The 18,093-nt window shown below is 43.5% G+C and overlaps 1 protein-coding gene and 1 pseudogene across 2 annotated transcripts; both read right to left on the bottom strand.

Moving 5' to 3' along the window:
• Nucleotides 1–225: 225 nt before the first annotated feature.
• On the bottom strand, nucleotides 226–2,795 carry LOC147627387 (uncharacterized). Its single transcript, XM_086815284.1, has 3 exons — nucleotides 2,688–2,795; nucleotides 2,057–2,149; nucleotides 226–696 (listed from the first exon to the last, which is right to left on the bottom strand). The coding sequence occupies exons 1-3, from the start codon at nucleotides 2,793–2,795 to the stop codon at nucleotides 226–228; spliced, it is 672 nt and encodes a 223-aa protein (XP_086671410.1).
• Nucleotides 2,796–13,490: 10,695 nt separating this feature from the next.
• LOC147627386 (tyrosine-sulfated glycopeptide receptor 1 pseudogene) lies at nucleotides 13,491–17,638 on the bottom strand (annotated as a pseudogene). The gene has a single exon (XR_015268490.1). The product of XR_015268490.1 is annotated as a tyrosine-sulfated glycopeptide receptor 1 pseudogene (transcript).
• Between the last annotated feature and the right edge of the window lie 455 nt (nucleotides 17,639–18,093).

Genomic DNA, 18,093 nt, shown 5'->3' with positions numbered 1-18,093 from the left:
TCAATGTTGCATCTGTTATGTCCCATCCAACCCCTTCCAAAGGAGTATTTCTTTATGCATGGTTCCTATAGGCATCACATAGAACTTCCCTTCCAAGGGATTATTTCCAATGTGGAATAAAAGCGTGATTGTGCCTAAACAATGAAATGTTGTGACGCTACAGTGGTGCAGCTTATTTCATATCGTTATGGTATTTCTTGCGCTATTTTTTATCATGGATGGATCTTAAGGTAGCCTCAGTGAGAGGGTCATAGTAGCCTCAGTGAGAGGGTCATAGTAGCGTTTGAGTTTTCTACCATTGAAATAACCAGCCATTTTTACACCATCAAGTATTTCGATGTGCACTGCACCTTGTGGTGTTGTCTCAGTGACTAGGAAAGTAAGTAAGCCTCTGAACTTGAGGTTCTTTTTGTGTGTCTTAGTACTGAATAAGAGGACCATATCACCCTCCTTCATTTGTTTTTCCTTAAGTTGGTCGTGGAACCATTGTTTGCGCCTTAGCTTCTCAACAAGCATATTGCATATTGCTGAAAGGTGTGTTTCATCGAGCTTTTCAAGCTCAAATAGGCAACAGCCTAAGACATTTCCAGTGAGCTTTTCTTGTACTGCGACATGCAAACTCGGGACTAAGAACTCCATGGGCACGACCGCTTCAATACCATAGGTTAAACTGAAAGGGGTGGCACTGGTTGCTACCTTATAGGAAGTTCGATAACCCCAAAGTGCAGCCGGCAACTTTTGTTCCCAATCATTGTGGCTGGCCTCTACGGTTTTAACCAAAATGGCACACCAAAGTTTATTCGTGCTTTTTGCTTGGTCATTCGCTTGTGGGTAATAGGGGGAGGACTTTCTGTGAGTGACAAGGAACTCTTGCTAGAGGAATTGGATTACCTCATTAAATGAAATGTGTCTCAACGCTGCCAAGCTCAAGGGGGCAACCAAAGCGTGTGATGACTGATTCATATAGGAATTTAGCAGTCGATCGCGCATCAGCTTTGCGGGTCGCCCGAGCTTCGACCCACTTATTGTAATAGTCTAGCAGCTATTTGTATCGAGCTTGAGTGTATTTGGCTGCTGGACTGATGGGTCCAATGAAATCTATACCCTATTTCTCAAATGGTTATAAGGAAACAATTGGGTTCAGGGACATGTGGTCCTTGAAGTGGGGAATTGTTGTACATTGGCACTCATTATACAGCTTGACGTATTCTGCTACGTTGGCCATTAGAGTGGGCCATCGTAACCCAAGTGTGAAACTTTCGCGTAATGATATCTACGATAAAGTGCCCCCCAGTCTCAGTGAGCCTCCTCAGGAAGGAGCATATACTCATCTTCTCAGACACAGTGGCGTAGAATTTTATCATTTCTCTACTTATAAAGTTGGCCTCTATAATGAGTTGGTACGGGGCTGCCTATTTGATTAGGTGATGGGCTCAGTCTATGTTGAGGAGGGGATCCAGTGGTAAGCCATTGGCTAAGAAGTTTGCCACCTCCTCGCCCTATTCAGGAATCAAGCATAGTTGGAATAGGGCAACATCTGGTAAATCATCATCTATTCCCACTGGTGGTTCACTGTTGGGGATCCTTGACATGTGGTCTGCTATAGAACATGTTGAGAGCCTTTCCTCACGCGATGAAGTCAAACTCGAGCAATATATAAGTAGCCACCTGGTGATTATGCTTGTCATACAGGGGTTGTTTACCTCAACAGGTATAGAAGAGCTTGATGGTCTATGAAGAAAACAAACTTAGTTGCTAGAAGATAATGGCAAAACTTCTTGACAGTGTAGACCATGACTAGTCCCTCTCTCTCAGTCGTGGTGTAATTTCTCTCCACTTCATTGAGTCGGCAACGATTGGCAAAGCTAATGGGGAAATCCATCTTGTGTTCTCCCAGTTGGGGGACCTAAGAATTGGAGTGCTTAAGCGCCAAGGCTTTTTTGAGTGTTGAATAAGCCCATTGGCATTCTTTAGTCCACTCAAAGGCGATTAAGAGTCCGTAAAGAGGTTGAGAAATATTAGCATACATGAAAAAGAATCATCGATAGTAGCTAACGTGCCCCATGAAGCGATGGACTCCTTTAAAGTTAGTGGTGGGTGGGGGCAGCTCTAAGATGAGCCGCACTTTTCTATCATCAGTAGAGATTCCCTGCCTGGAGACAATATGCCCCATGATTACTCCATGTCGGACCCAAAATTGACATTTAAGTGGGTTCAACGAGATGCGGCACAACCTGCACCTTTCTAGCACTTTACGCAAACATGAAAGGTTCTTCTTCCCGGAGGAATTGACACAAAGGTCATCCATAAAGACCTCAAGGAATTTCCAAAGATATTCCTTGTAAGCCATGCAGATGAGATGTTGGAAGGTATCGGGGGCATTGGTCAACCCAAAGAAGGGCATGACACGGTATGCATATGTGCCCCATTCAGTGGGCGAAGGCTATTTTGTGCTAATCCCTGGTTGTATCCAGAGAATCCGTCAAGTAAGTTGTAGGCTTCCTTTCTTGCTACTCGCTCTAGCACGTGTTCTGTGAGGTAAGGGATAATGACCTTTTTAAGGTTTACGTACACTTTGACTTTTTTTCGTTCTTCTTAGGCACTATCACAATGGGTGATACCAATTCCGTATGCTTGATCTCATAGATGAATCTGGCATCAATAAGTCTATCGATCTCTTCTCACACCATCTTGGAGTATTTTGGGTTCATCGGATAAGCCTGTTCTTTGATCGGCGTGGCTCCTTCAACCATTGGAATGGTCTGCTGGACTACTTCAGGAGGTACACCTTTCATGTCCGTGTACTTCCAGGCAAAGCAATCCTGGAACTCTAACAGCAAAGCGATGTGCTCGGTCTCTTCCTCTGTGGAGAGGTCTTCTTCAATATATACTGGCCTTGGTCTTCAGTTGGGTGGCCTGCCAAATTTATCTCCTTCACCTTGGCTGGACCATCATAAGAGGTCCCTAGTTGTCCACTATGTCAAACCTTTGGGATGAATCATATTGGTCAAATCTATTAGCCATTTGGAAGGTCTTGAAATATTAGGCACCTGTCTGGTCTCTTTGGCTTTAGCACTTTCTTCATCGACTAGCCTTTTAGCTTCTTTTTTTGCAAAAGTGCTAACTTTTTGTTGCGTCTTCTTCGCGTTGAGCGGCAAAGATTTTCTGATTTTGAGTGAGAATTAACAGGTCCTACTGGGTGTGGGACGGTAGTGTGGATCAGAAGGGAGCTATTGGCAAATTCCTTTTGCCACATTTCATTGAAGTGGTCATTTGCTTCCACCGCCCCAACATACTTCAGCCAGTGGGTATCTGGATTGTTTAGGAAGACATATCATTCTGGCCCAAGAAATCCCTCAGGTCTACGAGTTCTATGGGAGCGTGTGCCCCTTGAAAGATCCGCTCTAATAACTTGTTCAAGTTCTTGGGTGTGGCGACATTGGGTAGGTATGCTCAACTAAGAATGTATAGAGATGTGATCTCCTACCCGTTTTCCATGGCAAACCTTGTGCTGGTGCGCCTAGGCAAAATGTCAAAGGAAGCAAGGATATGCATCCAGTTCTCAGAGTCTTCTGGCTCTGGAAGTGGTGCACACTTCTCACTATCCTTTTTATCTTCAAGTGTCTTGTGACACGTTTGACACAGATGGACTGTGGTGGATTGCGTTGGTGTGACAGAGTCCTCTACGAATGGTCTACCACTCATTTTGTGCACCTTCCACGTGCATAGATTGATCTTGAATGTTTGATCTTTTCTCCAAATGTATATGTGGTTGGTATCCCAGACATGAATCATTTTTTATTCCCTCATGAATGGTCTGTCAAGATGGCAGTCATAAGAAATTGGCTGTGATGTCCAAAGTTCTTCACCACAAAGGTGTGGCGGTAAGTAGTTCCAAGGAATCCCTCAGTAGACCGATGGGTCTAGCTGTGGCTCCATCAGCAAGTTTGAATAACAATGTGGTGTTATCCAAGGCAGGTGCATTATTTTGCAACAATGCTCACTCGTGCTCCTCCATCCAATATTGTTATAACTTGGAGGCCATGGAAGGTTATCAGTAAAGCCGCATTGAGTTCATCTCCTTTGAAGTATTGTCCAAGTTAATTCACTCAAGCCGTAGGGCTGCCAGTTACCTTATGGGATATAAGAAATTCTTCTTCCTTGGATTCATTAGAGCTGTAAGGCTCCATAGATTCATGCATGCCTGCCCCGAGGAGTCATTCCATCCAATCATTCAGATCATTCCATAAACTTGGGCTACCTTGGAGCAAAGTGTCAATAGGGATTTGGATCTAAGAAGAGAGGAAGGAAGAGAGACTTGCAATGTGCGGGATCCCACTGCCCTCTCCATGCACCGGATTCCCGATTGCTGGCAGCGGGAGTAGCTCCCTCTTGTGCGAGGCAGGGTTTCCCACTCGGGGCCTCGCCCTCGAATGTCTGGGCACGAGACTAAGCTGGTGGTCATTCCTAAAGCCAAAACCGGGAAAATTTTCCATGCCCGAAAAACGAGGACGATTCCACCATTTTGAATTTCTTAACGAATTTTTCTAACGAGGTCAAGATACTGAACTAACCTTCATCTGAATAAACCAGATAGAAGGGAAACTATTACAGACTTAACTTGAAGGAATCAACGTTTTTTTCCTAATTGAATCAGGCATAGCCGTTGATCTATTCATTTGAGAAGTCTTCAGGTTATTATTTAACTATTCGAGTTCTAAGCGTATTCCTATTGATCAATTTTATTATTGAAACTCTACTGATTCCAGCCTAACCACATCCGGCCCATGGATTAGCCACTACCCAACCACTAGAATTGGTAGAACCAGACAAGTACTCACCCACCCATAATTGAATGCCTTTCTTAACTTTTGCTTTAGAATACAGATACGCACACACTCCTCTTTAAACTTTAATTTATAAAATAATCCATTGACAAACAATTATTGGTTACAGATGTCATAACTCAAAATTTCCATTAAATCCTTGATTCTCTCAAAACAGTATCACTCTGGACTCTCTGTTGAGACCAGCAGGTCAGACCAGCAACGAGATCCAGTAACAGATTACAATAATTTTCTCGTTCATCATACCTATATATATCTTCCATGACATATGCATGGGTGTCCTAAGCACCGCGAGCCCGTGCATCGCCTGGTCAGAACCCTCCAGGATCCTCCTTAGGTGTCCTGGCACTTCACTCAGGGACCGCTTCGTCGGCCCTCGCCCATCGTATCGGGAAGCACACCATTTTACACCATACCTAGGCTAGTCAAGACCTGGGCAAGTTTTTGCTACGTGAGTCGTCCTTTGAACACTCCCCGCCAGCTGTTGCAACCGAACTTTCCTTAGAAAACACATATACCAAATGCTCCCTCCAGCATTCTGGCGTAAGACAATCCTTTAAGAAAGCAGGGTTTCTATGCAAGTTTTCAGTTTTGATTTTCTTTTGAATACAATGAGTATATCTTAATTCCGTATCTCAAGACTTCTAGATCACAGGTCTGGATTCCCAAGCAGAATTCCTCAAATTCTGAATTCTTGATCCTCAGATCAAAATCAAAGGTCTCGACTTAGTTTCAAATTCGGTGGGTGATTTGAGTGTAGATTACTGAACTGGTAAATTGACGAAGGAGTTACATCTTGGTCATAGTCTGATTTAGGGTTTGAGTTTGGAAAGGTTCTCCCTGAACTATCTTTCTCGAAGGATAATATTTTGAAAGTAACACTTTTATAATTAAAAAAATATTTTATGCATCTATTTATGCATAAAAATCAATATTGATAAAAGTAACACTTTTATAATAAAAAAATTATCCAATATACATCTTTCTATGTATAGAATTTAAATCTAATGAAAACCACTTTTTTATAATTTAAAAAAATAATCAATATGCATCTTTCTATGCATAGAATTTAAATCTAATGAAAATCACTCTTTTATAATAAAAACAATAATCAATATACATCTTTCTATGCATAGAATTTAAATCTAATGAAAATCACTCTTTTATAATAAAAATAATAATCAATATGCATCTTTCTATGCATAGAATTTAAATCTAATGAAAATCGCTCTTTTATAATTAAAAAAATAATCAATATGCATCTTTCTATGCATAGAATTAAATTTTAATGGAAATAACACTTTTGTAATAAAAATATTTCTACTATGCATTTTTCTATGCCTAGAATGAAAATAACACTTTTAGAATACACAAATGATGGGGATTACTCTTTTTGAATAATAAAAGATAAAACTTATTTAATTTAAGAAAATTTTGCCATAACCTCCTTTGTATGGCTGACCATTTTTCAAATTTTCCTAACCTTAAATTACTTAAAATTTATCCCCAAATGGTTTAAAGCATTCTAAACTAATCAAATTCCACTTTTAAAAGAGAAACAATATGAAAAGTTTAATTCCAACAATTTGATTACTTAACTAGGATAAAGAAAGGCTGAATTTAAGAATGAAGAGGGGGAAAGCCTTTCCAACAAGGCATAGCATCAATTTATCATTTTAAAGATAACAAAAATTAGAAAACCATTAAAAGAATAAAGAAAAAGTAGAATTTTTAACTTACATGAATTTCTAGGAGCTTTCCTTTGGCTTGATGGTTTGAGGGATCTACTCTTGTTTGCAACAAGAGTGGCCACCAATTCTTTAGAAGAGGGAATGGTCAAAAACTAATGAATTATTAATAAATTCATAGTTTTTGGCTCTGGGGAGGAGTAGAGTAACAATGCATATAAAACACTATTAAGCTTCAACAAAGGGGGAGGCTTCTATTTGTAGGAAAAAGTGAGCTTCTAACCAAGCAAACTGGTTCTAGAATTTTCCAGATCAGTTTGGTCAATTTTTGACCATTTTTGGGTCAGTTTAGCTTACTTTTTGGAACTAGACTTGAATTAGGAGAGAGGAGAGATGAAATATCTGAATTTTTGGAAATTTAAAACTCCACCATACATGTGAAATAGGCGCCTCCTTCATGAGGGAGAATCCCCACTCTGAGGTGTCAAAATTTTATTTTTTTAGTATTTTCTTTGGTCCTTAGTCCACTCTTCATCTTATGTGAGTATTTACTCATTTTTGGGGGGATTTTCTTTATTTCTTCTATTTATCTCCTCCACACATTTGGATGAATCTGATTGGCCCCTCAAAACCTTAATTTAAAATTTTCAAAAAATCTCGACTCCTAGGATAAGGCCTTTTGAACATATTATAATTGATTTCTATTGCACCTTCTAAAAATCTTTTTGAACTTCTATTTCGGGGGAATTTATTTTAATAAGAAGAGATATTTTTCCATCCAAAAATATCTAAAATCTAAATAACCTCTCTCTAGAATATTTTCTCTCTCTAAGTAGGTAGAAACAAGATCTTTTATATATCTGAAGAGGGATTTGATTACAGGGGAAGATACTGGACATCTTGAGAGGCTGGGGAGGAATCTTACACAATGTCTCTTGGAGCGGGGGTTGTCTTGCTAGGAGGGTTGGTTTGGCTTAGTCTTAAGCTTTTTTGAGTGTACGGGATGGGAACAGGAGTTTATGTGCTTTTTCTCCTAAGATGGTCATCCCCTAGGTTTCTAAAATATTCAGCCACCTTGTCTCCCTCTGCTGGGGGGTAGCTGTTATTTTAGTGGAAGCTGCTGCTTCTGTTAGCCTTTGTGGGGGTGGCTGGTTGGGAGCTCTCCAAGATATACTTGAGCTTCTTTAGCAAGGCGCAGATTTGAGACCAATGGACATGGCTCAAGATAGGTTGTAGGAGGCTCCTCTTCCATTTGCGCTTGGCAGTCCCGGACCAACTCTTGGGATGCCAAGAGTCTCTCCTTTTCATCTATAGGGTTAGGACATTTAGTAAGCTTTTTTGAAAGTTGGTAGGTGTCGATAGGTTCTCTAGCTCGGGTGGCAGAGCGTAGAAAAACTTCTTCTTCCGATGAAAAATTTGACACATGAGTTGTCATGCTGACTTCTGAACCACTTTTGATAACCACCTGGCTCTCACCCTGTTGATATTTGTGGTTTTCTTTCTTAAATGCCTAGTCGCTCGTGCTTGTTCAGGGGCACTTGCTTGGCCCTGGATTTCTGAGGTTGATGCCTGTTGATATTTGTGGTTTTCTTTCTTAAATGCCTAGTCGCTCATGCTTGTTCAGGGGCACTTGCTTGGCCCTGGATTTCTGAGGTTGATGCCTCTGTGAGGAGCATGAGTTGCGGCCCTCTGCCTGTTTTGTAGTCTAAGTATAGCGTTGAGAGGGATTGCATGGATGAAGCCATCTCTAATACCTAGCAGGTTAAGGTTGGTGTTGGGATTGGCTTCGTGAGCCCTTCTTGTTATTCCCAGTCTTAGCAGACAATCCTTATACAGGTGATCAATACCACATCCTACACATAATGGAGTCAAGGTGAGAGTGCCTATGGAGGTACTCGCCATCCCTTTCTTGTTGGGACACTCAGCCACTTGGTGAGGTCCTACGCATTCATAGCACTGTAGAGGTGGTCGTTTTGTCATCCTATTCATGTCTTTGGCCCGTGGCATTGGGGTTGCTAAGTACACTGGGTACATTTGATCTCCCTCCATAACATAGTGACTTAAGATTTGAGAGGGCAGGCTTGTTGGCTCTAGGGTTTTATTGTTAGTATACACTCAATGCCCACCTCTCAGCATGTATCTCACTTTGATGTATAATGCACATTTGTTAGGCCCCCATTATGAGGAGTAGCCATGGTGCATATGTCTTTCGTGGGAACCCCGACTTAGACGCCGAATTATTGTGACCATTGATGATGGTTAGGATATGGTTAGGGGTACGAGTGTTAGCTGGGTCCGGGGCATTGCCTCGACTGGGGGGTCCCAGGGGGGCTAGCAGCCTCCCTAGCGAGGGTTTGGGGGCTGGAGCCCTCGAGGCAACGGTATGAGGAATATTCCTTAGAATGTTCCCTCAAATACCAGGTCCATCATTAGTGGGCAGTGGTCGGTGGTCAGTGGGCCGTGTTCTTGATACACGCACAATGACCATGTCTATGCAGTGTCACCACCCTCGTTGTATGCGCGTCTACCACACCACCTAACAGTACTATATATGGACATGGTTGCCATGAGCTAAGGTATCCAATGCTTGTGAGTATCAACCCCCTTCTACACTTTGTACATACTCCATCCAAAGCTGTCTAGATTGCCATCTAAGCTCTACTTGAGAGCGCATGGGTGGACAGCGCCATCACTTGTACCTCTTTGGTATAATCAGAATTTTAAATTCTCTCCATTGTGTATCTATTGCAATGTCTATTGTGCTTTGTCTTGCTATCTCTTTCTGTTGTGCCATATTCTTATATGGTATCAGACCTTAGGTGCTCTTAGTAGGAATACTGCATAAAGTTTAGTCTTTTTTTGCATAGAACCCTTAGGAGTGATGGCTTCTACCTCTGCTCTGCTGCTGCACTAATCTTGCACATTTTTCCACCTGCCTTCACAGAAGGCAAGCTTGATGGGATGAACTATACTCTTTGGAAATTCAAAATCAATGCCATTCTAGACTCTTATGAGCTCCTAGAAACTATTATGGGAATGGACGCAGAACCAGTGAGAAGTCTTGACCCCAATAACCTTGCAAACATGCTTTTGCTAGATGCTACACTTCTTCGGGCATGGAGAAGGCGCAATGCTGACGCACTTTGTGCAATCGTCACCAACGTAAGTGATTTTGTTCTCACTCTGATTCAACATACTACCAAGGCTACATAGGCTTGGATCATACTGAGAAATCATTATGAGACTCGCAATCAGACCAGGATTTTGAACCTAGAGAATCCGCTTGCTGCTCAAAAGTTTGCTGAAGGAGAAGCTGCTAAAGCATTTATCTCGCGGATTAAAAATCTGCAAGATCAAATGGCTGTTGTAGGGATTACACACACTAGTGAGAAGTTGGCCCGGAGGTGCATCCGAATTCTTCCACAGAAGTATGATGGCTTGGCTACACACTAAACACTCAGGTTAGAGTACCATCCTTATCATTTGAAGAATTTAGTGCTATGTTACTTGAGGAGGAGATGCGACTGAAGACCCGTGATGGTAGTGATGCTGCATTTTCGGCCAATGCTTAAGGCAAAGGCGCGACATCTGCTGATGAGAATAAGAAGAAGTTTCAAGGGAGCTATTATTACTGTGACAAGAAGGGTCGATGCATGTTGAAGGCAAAGGGTTTGTAGAAAGAAGTAAGCTGACGAGAAGAACGACACCTTGAAGTCTTCATGGAAGGGAAAGGAGTCAGTCAACAATATCAAGAGACCGAGCTTGAACTTTGGGTCACCATTGAAGAGGTATGTTCATCTGCTCAGGCTCCAGTTGATGATTCATGGATTTTGGATAGTGGAGCATCCTGACACATGACCAGTAAGAAGGGCTGGTATAGTTCCTGGAAGCCTCTATAGGAACCCATCAGTGTTTTTGTTGGGAATAATGCTAAATGTCTAGTCGAAGGGTCTGGAACCATATCTTTTGTGGCAACTACAGGTGAAGAGAAGAAGCTGTCAGATGTGCTCTATGTACCTGAGAAAAGAGAAATCTACTATCAGTTGCTGCAATGACAGATTGTGGGCTTGAAGTACGCTTCAAGAAAACTAAAGTAGAAATTCTAGATGATGTTGCCAAAGTAGTCGGCAAAGGAGCAAGGTGCAATAATCTCTACAAGCTGAGTGCCCTTACAATGTCTGTAGATATAAGAGCACAAGAAATCTTTGGCACGAGCGATTTGGTCACATTAGATTTGCTGATAAAGGAGATGTAGAAAAAGAGTATGGTAGCTAATTTGCCTGCATTTTCAGAATTGCAGGAACCATGTGAAGCTTGTATGATGGGCAAGCAACAACGCAAGGCATTTCCATAGGAAAGCAGCAATCGGGCCAAGACTCCTCTAGAGCTGGTACATGCTGATCTTTGTGGTAAAATGTCTACTACTGCATTAGGGGGATCTTCTTACTTTATGCTGTTAGTCAACGATTACAGTAGGAAGATGTGGGTTTATTTCCTTCGGGATAAGGCTGAAGCTTTTGGGGCAAGTTCAAACACTGGCATAAGCTTGTGGAAAATGAGACAAGAAAGAAGGTGAAGAAGTTTTGTCCAGATCGAGGAGGAGAATTTCTTTCAACAAAATTTGACAGCTACTACAAGGAGAATGGCATCAAGCACCAACTCACCACTACTCACACACCTCAACAAAATGGTGTTGTAGAACGCCGCAATCAAACTGTCATGGAGATGGCTCGATGCATGTTGAAGGCAAAGGGTTTGCCCAATACATTTTAGGCTGAAGCAATCAACACAGCAGTTTATGTCCTCAATCGGAGCTACACAAAGGCACTCAAGGATGTTACACCTCAAGAGGCCTACTCTGGTAAGAAACCTTCAGTTTCTTATTTCAGAACATTTGGCTGTGAATGTTATGTGCATATTCTAGATGCATCCAGGACCAAGCTAGATGCCAAAAGCAAGAAGTGTATTTTTCTTGGATATAGTCAAGAGTCGAGCTCTATGATACATAGGCAAAGAAGATTGTGGCCAGCTGAGATGTGGTATTTTCAGAATAGCCACACTCAATGGAGGAAGGAGGTCAGTCCACTCTATCATCAACCGGAGAAATAGTCCACCATCCCACCAACCAGATTTCATCTCAAGGAGGAGGAGTTTTCACAAGATGAAGACTCTCACACATCACAACAGCCTGTTGTTGTACCACAAGGAAAGCCACTTTCAAAGTAAGCACACCAGCTCTTTGATGAGCGTAATCCAGTACCTAAGAAGCCAGAATCTTCATGAGATAGACAACGTAGATCAAGGAGAATAGAGAAGCAGAGAAGAGCATCTGATCTCATTGTCAATATGGCCTTGATGGTGGCTGAGATAATGGGAATAGTGAAGGAGCCAGCCACCTTCGATGAAGCCTTAGCAAATCCAAAGTGGAAAGCCGTGATGCAATCTGACCCACCAACCAGATTTCCTCTCAAGGAGGAGGAGTTTTCACAAGATGAAGACTCTCACACATGACAACAGCCTGTTGTTGTACCACAAGGAAAGCCACTTTCAAAGTGAGCACAACAGCTCTTTGATAAGCATAATCCAGTACCTAAAGAAGCTAGAATCTTCATGAGATAGACAACGTAGATCAAGGAGAATAGAGAAGCAGAGAAGAGAATCTGATCTCATTGTCAATATGGCCTTGATGGCTGAGATAATGGGAATAGTGGAGGAGCCAGCCACCTTCGATGAAGCCTTAGCAAATCCAAAGTGGAAAGCCGTGATGCAATCTGAGTATTACAGCATCATAAAGAATAGTAGCTGGGAGCTAGTTGACCGACCACCAAACAGAAAGGTAATTGGTACCCAACGGGTTTGGAAATCTAAGTATAGTGGACCCTATCTCCTGCATTGCTTTAACAATGTAAGCATAGTGATGGACTATATATCCATCATATCTCAACCTATCAACATGGTATCTAGCCTAAGTAGACTTGCATACACCTGGATCACTGCCGAGTATCTTCAAAACTACTATGGTTCTTTGTGTACCAAGAGTAACCACTGATGGAATACCAAGCTCCTTATCAAGGCTTTGTTTGGAGCCACTAGAGTATCCTGGATCACTGTAGAGTATCCTCAAAACTACTCTAGTTCTTTGTGTACCAGGAGTAACCGCTGACAAAATGCCAAGCTCCTCATCAAGGCTTTTGTTCGGAACCACTAGAGTCATCATCCACATAAGAGTGATCTGATGACAAATCAGGCACAAAAGGTTGATCTACCTTTTCTTTCCCTTTGCATGATACATATGTACCAACACCTGTAGTACCACGAGATGATGCATCTATATTCCTAGCATCCATCCTTGACCTGCTTGACTATGAACTAACACTGCTAGAGAGCTCTCCTAGATTCATTGCTAGGATACTCTCCAAGTCTACTAAGCACCTATGATTGTTGCTCTACATGTGGGACAACATCATTATTTCTTACATCTCCATCTTCAAAGCCTTTATCCCTCCTTTCAATATTACATTCTTCCACTCCCTCTTTTCTCATGTTCCAACTTTGTTAGCTCCAGTAGTTAGATGAGGTACATAGTCAAACCTTCACCACAAGATGGCGTTAACAAACTTGTGCCTTTCATGGTAGGACTGCTTCTCAAACACGTCAGAGTCCAACTATGTGAATGGCTCTAATTAACATAGAAAACACGCAGTCCTTTCTTTGCCCGGCAAAGAGCTTAAGATTTTCCAATATCACTAACTTTTTCACCAAACAAGCCTTTTGCTAGAGATACAAATTACAATTTGTCCACTAGTCAACTAATTTAAAAAACAATATTAAAACCTATATGCATGTGATTTTAACATCAAAAAATTACACGGAACACATTCATAAACAGCCATCAAGCATCATGCTAGAGTTCTAGAGACAAAAAAAAAAAACACTTGACCCATGAAGAGCTGCCTTGAAGAGAAACATTTTGTATTGTTTTTTTCCACACTAAAGTGGGCATAGAGTTTCCAATAATGTGTCCATTTTCTTCCCATCATTAGTAATAAATGTCGCCCTCTTCCTTCTAAAAGGGAGGAGTATTTACAAAGAGCTTTAAGGTCTCCACATGCTTGGGAGGAAGCGAGGAAATACAAAAATCTGCCCGTGATCTGGCGCTCCTCTTTGTTTGTCCCCCAGTGACACTAGGAAGTAAAGATGAAAAACTGCAAGCCTGGAAGAAGCTCAAGATAGTGGCTTTGTTAAAACACTCTCCTGCCCAATCCGATCCAGCCAATTCACTACATCACATATGGTGGGTCGCTTGAAAGGATCCGGGTTTATGCATGGGCAAGCCACATCCAAGACTTGTAGCATCTGCTCTTCATGGCCCTTGCTTTGCAAAACACTGTCGAAAATCTCCTCTGATTTACCACTGGTTCTCCGATGAAGCACCCATCCAACAAGATCACTGGCCCCTCTTCCCTTACAAACGTCCACAGGACGCCTTCTTGTGAGCAGTTCCAGGAGAACCACCCCAAAGCTGTAGACGTCACCCCTTGGTGTTGCATTCAATGCATGGCAATACTCTGGCGGTATGTATCCCAATGTGCCCACCACCTCTGTTGTCACATGTGTATCTGTTGACATCATCAACCTTGCTAACCCAAAGTCTGCTAAATGCGCTTGGAACTTCTCATCCAATAAGATGTTGCTGGATTTGATATCTCGGTGTACGATGTGAGGATCACAAACTTGGTGAAGGTACGCCAGCCCATGGGCTGCACCTTGTGCAATCTTCAGCCGCATCGACCAGTCTAGACAGGTGCCCCCGTCGGTTCTCTCATGCAGCCAATAATCAAGGCTTCCATTCTCCATGTATGAGTACAATAGCAGTCTGTCATTCCCAACCTGTAAATACCCTTGTAAAGGGACCAAATTCTTGTGTTGAGCCTTGGAAAGGGTTTCCACTTCCGCTCTAAATTCTCGCTCCATCTGCCCACAATCACCAGTGAGCTTCTTGATTGCAAGCTTTGATCCATCTGCCAAATCTGCCCTGTAAACCAAGCCAAAGCCTCCACATCCCACGATGTTAGCCGAATCAAAATTGTTAGTTGCTTTGAAGAGGTCAAAAACAGTGAGCTTTCCACGGCTGTAAAACAGCTCTACAGAAGAGTCAAGTGCCTCTGTAAGATTCTGGGGACCATCCAGGTCTTTGAAGCTAACATTACCCTGGTACACAACATTCCGCCTTGAAAGCTTCCAAGAGAACCAGGCAACCAATACTGCAGTGAGACCAATCACCAAGCAAGTTGGAACAAGGATGGCAATCCTGGAAGTTGATGCTCCTCTAGAAAGGGAAGCTAGAGCAGGTGCCACACTTTTGCTTTGGCAGGGAGTAGGTAGAGGAATCCCACAAAGACCAGAATTGCCTTCATAGCTTTTGCTTGAAAACGTTGAGAATTGATTACCCTGAGGTATTGAACCGACCAGCTCATTGTGTGACACATTGAAATAGGAAAGGAAGGTGAGCCGCGACAGCAACGAGGGTATACTGCCGTTGAGGCCATTCCATGACAAATCTAGTCTCTCAAGATCTGTCATACTTGCCATTGTCTCAGGAATGTTTCCTGACAAAGTGTTGAAGCTCAGATCCAGATTCAAAAGCATTGCAAATGCACCCACCCGTAAAGGTATAGGTCCTTCAAGCTTGTTGTGTGAGAGGTAGATGGAGGGAGGAAATGCCGACACTTGGGTATACTGCAACTCAGGAGAATCCACTTTTTGCCTTATGGCAAGATTGTTCACCACTGTCTGCAATCCAGTCAAGTTGTTATCTCTGTGTATCAGAGTGGGCAGGTCAAAGAGCTCAGGAGGTATGTATCCAGAGAAGGAGTTGTTGGACAGGTCCAAGTAAAACAGGTGTGGAAACCGTCCTAGCCAGCTCGGAAGAGGTCCCTGTAGGCGGTTCCAAGACAGGTCTAGAACCTGTAGCTTTGTGCAGTTTCTCAACCATTCAGGGATACGTCCACTAAGATGGAGGTTCCCGAGAGCTAGGACCTGCAGATTTGTGAGCCCCTTGACAGTGTCAGGGAGCGTCTCACTGAACAGATTCTTTGACAAGATGAGGCTGACCAGCTGATTACTGTCAGTGAGAGATCTCAAGCTGCCATTTAGGCTGTTGCTCGAGAGCAAGAGAGTAGACAGGTTCTTCAAGTCACTCATACCTGAAGGGATTACACCAGTAATCTTGTTTTTTGCCATATTTAGGCTCCGTAGAGCAGTACATCCTGCCAACGAAGAGGGGATGGATCCCCTGAAAGAATTGGTATTGACATCTATATTCTCCAGCATTGACAATCTACCAAACTGTATCACGTCGATCGGGCCCTCAAAGTTGTTGCTGTTTGCAGTGAAAACCTTCAGCTTGGTACATGCAGATAGATTTGCTGGCAATGAGCCAGTGAGATTATTCACACCCAGCATAAGGTAAGTGAGATTTACCAGGTTACCGATAGCTCCATCCAGGGTCCCTGTGAAGTTGTTCTTGGCCAAACAAAGTTTTGTCAAAGAGCTGAGGTTGAAGATATCTGGGGGAATGGTACCAAACAAGTTGTTGCCGCCAAGATCCAAGACTTGGAGGCGGGTGCAAATGCCGAACCCCTCCGAAACAGAGCCTGTAAAGTTGTTGGAGGACAGGTCTATAACCTCAATATGCTGAGCATGCTGGCAGACATCAGTGGGGACCCTTCCAGCCAGAGAGTTGTTGCTAGCCCAAAACCTCAGCACGGAGGTCAAATTCGTGAGAGAGGGGAGGTTGCCACTGAAGCCATTGCTTGTCACATTGACTTCCTGCAAGCTTTGGAGTTTTGCCAACAGAGACAACTCACCTGAGAGATTGTTGTTGCTAAGGTCGAGCTGTCGGAGGTGAGAGAGCGAAGCCAGCTCCTCTGGTATGGACCCGGACAATGCATTGTATGACAGGTTCAAAGCCTGAAGAGATGTGAGGTTGCCCAACGCCGGGGGGATGCTGCCATGAAGCCCCTTCCTCTGCAGAGAGATGTTCACCACTTTGGGTGCAAAGGAGGCATCACAAGCAACCCCAACCCATTCACAGCAGCTCACATTTGTGTTCCAGCTGCTGAGACTAGGGCTCTGGACACTGTCTCTGAAGTCAAGCAGAGCCGAAAGATCCTCTTCAGTGCAATTGTTCAAGCTCGGTGCCATCTGGGCTGAATTTGCCATGGGCAAGCCATCGAGGAGGGGAAGAAGCAGCAGGGAGAGGATGGTCCTAATTGCAAACATGCTTGAATAGATGTGGGTCCTTCTATAGGGGGGTGCAGGTGGGTGCATTACTGTGGCAGAGGGGGAAACCGCAACTTCCAGCAGGTGCAAGCTCTGGCATAGGGGTTGTATGTTGATGCATGGTGCAGACAGTGTCTTCAATTCTCACTTGGGAGAGCTTTGTTGTGGGGAAGGGGGCGGGGGGGCGGGTGTGGTGGTGTTTGTGTGTGCGTGTGTGTGTGTTTAAGAGCAAGGTTTTTGTATAAGAACAAAGGTTTGCTTTTAAATTTGAGGGCAAAAGTGCATTCCAGGGTTGGTGAGAGCTTGCTTTGATGGGGGCAGCTACGCAGAGGTGAAAGTCTACGGATGAAGGGGACTTTTGAGAGGGGAGTGCAAATCCGTGAGCACAAGAAAAGGGGCTGAAGTTTCAACGCTTTGAAAAGTGCAGAAAAATACAAAGGAACCCACACAAGCAAGAATTAGCAGAAGGAAGCACGGGGCGGGTGCGGGGGCGGGGGCGGGTTGGAAGTGGGCGCGGGGTGGGGGGGGCGCGGTGTTGGGGAGGCTGGTAGTGGTAGTACTGCCACAGGCTCGAAGTTATTACTACTTAGTACTGTCTGTCTACACCACCAGCAGCACAAGAGAACGCCATTGCTGTGTTTGAGACAGGAAGAGTCCAAAAAATTACTTGTAGGGAGGGAGAGGTGAAACCGTGAAGCGGTGAAAAAAGGAGGTAAAAAAGGTGGGTGATTTTCCCCTTGAGATCTCGACAGCAATAAAAACCTTACCTCAGTATTGCAATCCTGTGCAGGTGGAAACGGGCTATCCTACCTGAGGGTGACCTTTGAAATGTTTATACAAAAATTGTGTATTTGTTCATTTTTTCCCCCCCCCCCCACTTTGCCTTGGGAAATGGGTGAAATGAGAAAAGAAATTCCACGTCTCTCTCAACTCACACGCTTCCCTAGCTCTCCCCCCTCGAAACCTGGCCCCCGACACGTGGCACGCAACACGACAACAGCCGTGGTTTGACCCGCGAGTACGCTCTGCGTCCCCCATCGTAGTGGGCCTTGCTTTGACTTGTCGTACCCCGCCACGTCCGCCGGCCTTGCCGGCCGCCGTCTCTCTCCGGGACCAGGATCACCTGTCCCTCACATTTTAGTAAATTAGTCTCTTATAATTAGTCTCTTATCGTGTAACTATAACTACTTAATACTAAACCGAAATTACCCATCACAGTTGGCTCCAGCACATACACCAACCATTTCCTCAAATTGAACCAGGGGACTAGTCTT

Source organism: Cibotium barometz, chromosome 21, assembly GCF_041138505.1.
Source record: "Cibotium barometz isolate CiBa-2024 chromosome 21, ASM4113850v1, whole genome shotgun sequence".
In the NCBI taxonomy this organism is placed as follows: domain Eukaryota; kingdom Viridiplantae; phylum Streptophyta; class Polypodiopsida; order Cyatheales; family Cibotiaceae; genus Cibotium; species Cibotium barometz.
The sequence above is the reverse complement of the archived record's forward strand: the minus strand, read 5'-3'. Positions and strand labels throughout refer to the sequence as shown.

Coding starts and splice junctions, on each gene's coding strand:
- LOC147627387 (XM_086815284.1), bottom strand. CDS start 2,795: ATGAAAGGTGTACCTCCTGAAGTAGTCCAGCAGACCATTCCAATGGTT. Junction 2,150..2,687: donor ACCCAAAATACTCCAAGATG/GTGTGAGAAGAG, acceptor GTCTCCAGGCAG/GGAATCTCTACTGATGATAG. Junction 697..2,056: donor TCCATCGCTTCATGGGGCAC/GTTAGCTACTAT, acceptor ACTTCCTATAAG/GTAGCAACCAGTGCCACCCC.